Raw genomic sequence first — 7,075 nt, 5'->3', positions numbered from 1 at the left:
ACTTCACCTGTTGCTGCGCAATGAATAGTTTGTCCAGAGAAAGCCGCTCTTGCCAAATAACACGCGCAGAAGCAATAAGCACGAGCAAAACAAAGGACGGTGGAGAGAAAGATTACAGTAAAGCAGGCGGTAAAATAAAATAAAAAGAGAAAAAGAGAGGGAAACGGGAGAACAAGAGGAGGAGGGGTGCGTGGATATCGCCCGCAAGGGCGCAATCTTCATGCGCGTTCTCGCTCGCGTGGTTCAGTGGGAAATGCGGCGGGTATCCAAATAGCCACAGAAAATCCAACAGAGAGGAATTCGCACCCTTACACTCACCCACACACACACACAGAGAGAGAGAAAATTATGGACAAAAAAAACAGATAAAACTCGCATTGCATACAGCATATGTTTGGTCGGCAGGCGAATCAAATAAACGTGGAACCCAGAAAAGACTCTTTTTCAGATCACCCAGCCAGAGAGGAGCAACGGCCGACGAAGAAAATTTAAAACAGAAGAGGGGAATAATAATAATAAAGAGGAGTGAGTCAAAAAAGGCTCGCTATTAATGCACTGGTCACGATAAACGCTCCTTCGCCTTTTAGACTCTCCTTCACGTGTATATGTCAATGCATTCGTTTCCCTTCCTAGAGAAGCACTCCTTGTCCGCCTTTTAGGCCACGATATTGGGCGGGTTTGGTTGGCCCTCGTCCTTGTTGTCCAACTCTGCACTAAGTGCATCTTCCACGGCTTCTTGCAAATCATTCCTGTTGCCCAACTCCAGCCGGCGCGAAAACGTCACGCCATGTTGTTCTGCCTGCGAGATGAAGGATAACTTGGAGGCGGCATACGTCATTCGCACACGCGGTTTGCACGTTGACGGGGAGACGTACACCATTACCGTTTTTGTAGTTCCGTTTGTTGGGCAACGAAGCACCACAAAACGGGCCTGACCCTCCGGGAGGAGACCTTTCACCGCCTTGAGAATTGCTGACAAAGACAATGACGAATTCTCTGAGACCTCAAGTGTTTTATCCACCGTAATTTTTTCGGTGTCAACGACAAAGGAGAGTGCATTCAGCGCACCACGGTTCAGTTCCTGCAGTAGCTTCACTCCTTCCTCGGTGAGTGGCATGGTTACGCCTGGCATTGCCACCTGCACTGGTGCGGGTTCCATCTTTTCGATAGCGGCGTTGAACTTCTCGTTTTCCGTCATGAGTTCCATGCGGCTAGCAGACGTTTCCTTCTTGAAAAGCGACGGTGTGATGTCCGCCACATCATCCACGTGCTCCTTTACGAGATGCGTTAATCCGGAGGCATCCAACAAATGAGCTGCGCCTGATGCGTAAAGCATCTTAACCTTTGGCTTTACGCTATCCGAACAGAAGCACACCTGGGCAAACTCTCCTTCACTGAGCTTTACGATAATAAAAGCGGCCTCCAGTTTATCCGCCTTAATCATATCTCTGACTTTGGCAAGGTCATCTTCCATGTTGGCAGTAGATGCAGGGACCTTGCCATGAAGTCGCATTACTTCTTCATCCAGCGTGACCACAAGAGCGCGAAGCGGCGCGTTCGCCTCACAAAAAGATTTGAAGGACTCCTGTAGAGCGGAATCCCGCTGAAAATTCACACTGAGCATGGTGAACACTTCTGTTCACCGACCGCTTCAGCACTTTCCTTCTCTTTTTCGTTGGCGACTTGTTTCTTTTGTTGTTGTTGTTTTTATTGCCTGCTTCCTCGAACTTTCACCGAGTATATATCTTTTTCTTGTTTTTGTTTTTATGAGTCCTTCCTACTGCTGTTGTTGTTGCTCACCCGCCTTTTATATGCCCCTCGGTCTTTGCTATGTACCCGACTGCCTCGCTACGCTTTCTTGCCCAGGGCGAAGAAGAACCCCCCCCCCAAAAAAAAATAATAATAATAATAAACAAATAAAATTATATATACGTATATATGTATTATCAACAGAAATTTGTTTTTTTTTTTTAGTCCAGTTACTGTAGTTCTTTGTTGTTGTTGTTGTTGTTGTTTTTTCTTACTTCGCGGCTTTATCCTTGTTGCGGTTCCACTTGGCTTGGATGCAGTCATTTTCTGCGCGCCACCTCTGCTCAGGAAGTGGGGCCGCCTGGAGCCCATCCCCCCGAGGAGCGCGTCTCCCCCTCGCATCGCCGTCCACCCCGCCTGCACTCATCACAGCATTTCCACCTCACGCGCGGCGTCAACCAAGCGCTGCCGCATCAACGTGATGACCTGACTAAAGGGACTGGTTGGCCCGTAGCTAAGCACGCAGCTATCCACCATCTGCTCCAACACATCACGGAGAGCGACAAAGGCATCACGGTTTGTTTTCACAGCAAATGTCGAGCCTCGTACCCATTTCTCTATGCTGCTTAGCTCAATGTTGGCCATGTCGAACACTGGGTACTCAAACCACCTATTGGTGTCCACCTCACGAAGCAAAGTAAGCAGTTTCAACGACTTTAACTGTGTATCAGTGTACGATGCGGCGTCAGCCTCCGTGGGAAGCGGATTCACATCAAACATGGTTTCCTCCACCAAGAGCGGACCTCCCACCTCTGCAGAGAGCCCAGTCTTGTACAAAAAAAGTACATACTGCTCTCGTATCGAGCGCTCAAACTGAAGACGACAGGCATTGACATGCTGCTCCTGCTCCGCAGGAACTGTGGCATACACCCCATACAGAAGTACTTTCATGTCATGCATTGCGCCGTAAAGGCCACGCCATCGGTATGCGCCATTCAGTGCTTCCGCCATCATCCCCTCAAGTGACACGGACAGTGGGGCAGCACCTAACCGGGCGGCATTGCGCGACTTTGCGGGGCTCAAGACTCGAAGGCAATCTTTGCTTTTTAGAGTTTGCAATGCCTTGAAAACAATTGAGGTTGCGGCATGGCTCACATCGTCAGAGTCATCCTCGGTATCAGGGAAACGCTTCGGCGGGGCAGTTTGGCTATCGTTCTTCTGCAGAACTGTGAGGGGCCTTTTCTCCGTCGCAAAGATCTGCGGCATCGCTCGTAGAATGTCACCAACGTACGCAGGCGAAACATAACGGGCCCGATCAAAGTTAAGAAGCATTTGCACCAGGGTGAACTCTAATAAATTCAGCGAGGCATCCACGCGAGCCTCGGTACTCGAAATGGAGACTGCGACTGATTGTACACCCATCGGCAGTTTCGCGCCGCCACTCTTCTGCTGCTTCAATGCATCCTCATACTCCAACTTTAGAGCTCGTACTGTGGTGTAAATGTCTGTGAGAGAAAAAATTATACTTGAAGGCGCCCTTGTGCGTTGGCCCTCGTGTTTGTTTGAGGTCCCTGCTCTAGAGCCAGATGGCGCTGGGGCTGCTGCGAGGTTACTGGAAACATAGTAGTAGGACTTATCCATCGCAGCTATGTGGCAGAGGATGGAAAGTGCCGACTGCAACGCCGCCAGCCGTCGCGCACAATCCGTTGTTCCAGTTGCCGCCTCTTCGCTCCGCTCCACGTGCGCAGCATTCTTCCCAAACTCGATGCATCGCTGTATACTCCTCACCAACGGCTCTGGCGCCACCGTGTCACGAACACCGCCCGTTCCGCCTTTTGCGGCTCCTCGTTCTTCTTCTTCTGCCGGATCGTTTCCGTGTGGACGAGAGTTCACGCCGACAGGAACTACGAAGTGCCTTGCAGCTAGCGCCCTTGCGCCGCCAACAAAAATCACGTCCATTCCCTCTTCTGCACGTGAGACAAGCACACAACTGCATACACAGACACAGTCGAATAGGAGGCACCGCAACATGTGAAATAAGAAGGAGGCGGAAAACAGCAACACGGTAAGCCGCGGAAAGAGGCCGCAAGAACGATAAAATATGCGGCAAGCCAAAAAAAAAAAAGTGAGGTTTGCCGTTTCCTTGAATCGTTTTTTTTGTTTTTTACAAAAGGGCGCAAATGGAGTCCTTCATGGTCGTTTCGCATTCCCACGCCCCCACATCCAGAGCGCCCTTTCACTCTTGCTTGCCTGCAGCTGTTCCAGGCTACGGCTTGATTTGACGGCAGTCCTCACGGCGACACCACTCGCCCTGCTTCTTTGGCTCGGCGCAGAGTGGGCAGTAGTACCACTCCTCCAACTTCAGGTACTTCTCCTTGAAGTGCAGACCGTACACCTTGCGGCGCAACTGCATCGGGTTCTTCTTCCTTTTCGGGGTTCCACCTTTGCTGCCCAGCAGCGGCAGTGTTTGGTGAAGCACAGACAACGGCAGGAACGTCCTGCGCAGCATGTCTAATAAGTGGCTAAGTGTGCCAAAGTCACGTGTCTGTGCGTCTACTAAGAAAGGAGTTCAGGGCTAGGGCTGCAATAATGCAATAGACGTAAGCACCGTGAAGCGATTCCCCTCGCGGTCCCTCCACGTCCCTTTCTTTTTTCGCTAGACGCTTCCTCCCCTTTCCCCCTTGCTGCACCAAGAAGAAGGTAGAGAAGGAGCACCGTGCGAGTAGGAAACAGATGCTGCGGCAGCACTCTCCTCACTTAGGCAAACGCAGATGTTTAATTCCGCTGGTTTGTTATCCCTTCGGGTATCTTTGTTCTCATTAAAAGAGGCGCTTTTTCATACTCCTCCTCCCCCTCTGTTCGCGGGGTTGCTGGGGGAGACCACACGATACAAACACGTGGCTGTACGCATTTTTACGAACGAATGTATTACTTGCGCCATCTCTTCGGGAGTACACACATACACACACGCTTAGCAAACACGCGTCTTCCTCTTTTTTTTTAAATTATTATTGTATCCTCTTCCTCACCCCTTCGACTACGCATTTCGCCTGATTTGGTCCTCACGCATCCCTCGACGTCTACCCATGCACACCATTCATCCGCGCACGTGCGTGGACAACACCGCATCCGTCCACTTCGCTCACGAGTTACTCCTTGAACTGCTGACGCGTTTACGTTGATTTGCCGCACAGTCGCGACGAGACCAGGATAGAGGCAGAAAAGGAAAAGGCCGATAAGGAAAAAGGAGAGGCCAAGGAAGAAACAGAGCTCGAAAAACTTCAAGCCTCTTTATCTGCCACCGGCTTCCTTCTTGTTGTTGTTGTTTGTTTGTTTTTGTTTTTTGCCCTATAGCATGTATGCATACATATGTATATATATATATGCCTCTGCTTTTTGCGTGCAGGTGTGCGTCCTTCGCCTTCTCTCCGGCGCCACCCCTTCAGATTTTCTTCTTGGCGGCTAAAGCAGAGGCGCCCTCGGCCGCAACCTCACCCGGGAGGCTCCGCATCACCGACCCCCGATGTTTGAAGTGCATAAAACCCACCCCCGTGAACATGACATCGTCATAGCGCTCGTGGCAGTTATTGTCGATGACACGCGCGCGTTTAAATTTCAGCTGCTTCACGAAGCCGACGATGGCGACGACGACGCCGACCATCAGCTCTACAAAAATGGGTATCGTGGACGCATTTATGTGCGCCAGGGCCCCGGTGGCGTGGGAGGATACGGGGAAGTATGCGGAAGCCACGACGCCGCCGCTGCCGCCGTGGTGGTGCTCCTGAAGCTGCTCACGAATGCGCAGTGCGAGGAAGAAGCTGTGCGCGAGGAGCAGCAGGCCGGCGGGAAACATAAATCGGTACCACGCGGGCATGGCGGGAACCAAAGAAAGGAAGCAAAACAAAAACGCGGACGGCAATTGCACAGAACGAGCACAGCAGCAGCAGCAGCAGCGAGTGAAGCCACCCTCCCGGTATCTGTTTGCGAAGGAAGCTACGAGGATAAAAGAAAGAAAACAAAAAAGAAGTGAAGGACCACAAAAGTAACGGAAAACAAGAAAAAAAAACGAGGAATATGCGGTTTAGTGGAAAGAAGAATGTGGCACACGTCAAGCTGCAGTCACGGGTTCCCCAAAAAAAGACGACGGGGCGGGGGGTCGATCGAAGAGGAGGCACGCAGGAGTAGACGAAGAGAATCAAAAGCCATTGATTGGGCGCAGTGAGGGAGGGGGGGGGGGGTGGTGTGCGTGGCGGCCCCGCGCGACGGTGCGCAGACAACATGCACATGCCCAATACGAAGGGCCTCGCCCCGCCCAAAAAAAAAGCTGTACACTCGAGCAAACATGCAATCCACCCCCGTCCAGAAGAGAGGCAGGAGGAGACGAGGTAAAAGGCAAAGGGAAAAATTGAAAACAAGAATGAAAATCGCGAGCCCTTTCCCCCCCCCCCCCCCCCTCCCACTTATTGCCTTTTCACTCCAGCCCCTTTTCCCGCTTTCCATTGTGCGTACCCACCCTCGTGCCCTTTCTCACCCCACAGTGTTGTCAGACCGACGCAGACGCACAGTTGCGATCATTCCAATCCCGCTTCGGCGTTCCGCGCCTCCGCGGCTGCTGCTGTCGTCCCAAAGCAGGCAGTCGGCGGCGCCAGCACGCAGGTCAACCACCCTCACGCGCACGTTCACGCGTTTGTGATATCCAACCTGTTGAGGCGATCTAGAATAACGGCGCGCGAGACCTCCTCCACCTCTCCCGCCAAAATCATCTCGTCTATGATGAGAAAGACCTTGTGGAAGTTAAACACGAGATCCAGCTCGCAAACGTTTTTGAAGAACATATCCAGCACCTCCACCATCAGGTGGATGAACTCCAGGTAAAGGAGGTCATTGTCGTCCTTCTCAACGCCGAAGCAGAAAAACAGTCCGGCGTAGCGACGGTAGACAAGCTGCAGCGAGCCGTAGGAGGCAAAATTGGAGAGGCGGGCATCGCGGCTGTTGATGAGTGCATGTACATCTCGCTTCATTCGCTCCCGTTCGGCGTCGTCGCACGGAACGTAAAACTTGGCAAGTCGTGTCTTGCCCATCCGGTTCTGCAAAAAAATGAAGTGTATCATTTGCCCCCCTAACACACAAACACACACACTCACCCCCACTCGCTCCACCCCACCACTCCTGTCTTCCTTCCCTCCTTGACTTTGCCCTTGTGCGGATGGGGCGAGGGGAGGCGGATTGCGCGTGCGTTGTGCCTAAAACCAACGCCGCGGCAGCACACACGCAAAGAAGAAGAAAAAGGAACGGTACAAATTTATATCAATAAACCCAACATGCA

General features: G+C 51.9%; 4 protein-coding genes across 4 annotated transcripts, besides 11 other annotated features; all 4 read right to left on the bottom strand.

The window, feature by feature from the left end:
* Positions 1–310: 310 nt before the first annotated feature.
* Positions 311–333: a microsatellite.
* A 322-nt stretch (positions 334–655) lies between these two features.
* On the bottom strand, positions 656–1,624 carry Tco025E_08504 (G-actin binding protein; the record flags this gene model as incomplete). The annotated part of the gene is made up of 1 exon (XM_029375351.1): positions 656–1,624. One exon carries the CDS (start codon positions 1,622–1,624, stop codon positions 656–658), a length of 969 nt encoding a protein of 322 aa, XP_029224548.1.
* A 59-nt stretch (positions 1,625–1,683) lies between these two features.
* Positions 1,684–1,713: a microsatellite.
* A 176-nt stretch (positions 1,714–1,889) lies between these two features.
* Positions 1,890–1,931: a microsatellite.
* Positions 1,932–1,956: 25 nt separating this feature from the next.
* Positions 1,957–1,983: a sequence feature (A-rich).
* Positions 1,984–2,018: a microsatellite.
* Positions 2,019–2,175: 157 nt separating this feature from the next.
* Tco025E_08503 (uncharacterized protein) lies at positions 2,176–3,708 on the bottom strand (the record flags this gene model as incomplete). Its single annotated transcript, XM_029375350.1, has 1 exon — positions 2,176–3,708. One exon carries the CDS (start codon positions 3,706–3,708, stop codon positions 2,176–2,178), a length of 1,533 nt encoding a protein of 510 aa, XP_029224547.1.
* Positions 3,709–5,059: 1,351 nt separating this feature from the next.
* Positions 5,060–5,093: a sequence feature (A-rich).
* Positions 5,094–5,104: 11 nt separating this feature from the next.
* Positions 5,105–5,134: a microsatellite.
* A 57-nt stretch (positions 5,135–5,191) lies between these two features.
* Positions 5,192–5,623, bottom strand: Tco025E_08502 (uncharacterized protein; the record flags this gene model as incomplete). The annotated part of the gene is made up of 1 exon (XM_029375349.1): positions 5,192–5,623. The coding sequence occupies one exon, from the start codon at positions 5,621–5,623 to the stop codon at positions 5,192–5,194; it is 432 nt and encodes a 143-aa protein (XP_029224546.1).
* Positions 5,624–5,680: 57 nt separating this feature from the next.
* Positions 5,681–5,703: a microsatellite.
* A 49-nt stretch (positions 5,704–5,752) lies between these two features.
* Positions 5,753–5,815: a microsatellite.
* Positions 5,816–6,186: 371 nt separating this feature from the next.
* Positions 6,187–6,207: a microsatellite.
* Positions 6,208–6,428: 221 nt separating this feature from the next.
* Positions 6,429–6,830, bottom strand: Tco025E_08501 (clathrin coat assembly protein AP17; the record flags this gene model as incomplete). Its single annotated transcript, XM_029375348.1, has 1 exon — positions 6,429–6,830. The coding sequence occupies one exon, from the start codon at positions 6,828–6,830 to the stop codon at positions 6,429–6,431; it is 402 nt and encodes a 133-aa protein (XP_029224545.1).
* Positions 6,831–6,871: 41 nt separating this feature from the next.
* Positions 6,872–6,899: a microsatellite.
* Between the last annotated feature and the right edge of the window lie 176 nt (positions 6,900–7,075).

This window comes from Trypanosoma conorhini, assembly GCF_003719485.1.
Source record: "Trypanosoma conorhini strain 025E chromosome Unknown Tco_14.4_contig_00798, whole genome shotgun sequence".
Classification (NCBI taxonomy): domain Eukaryota; phylum Euglenozoa; class Kinetoplastea; order Trypanosomatida; family Trypanosomatidae; genus Trypanosoma; species Trypanosoma conorhini.
Note: the sequence above shows the minus strand (reverse complement) of the source record. Positions and strands in the feature narration are given on the sequence as shown.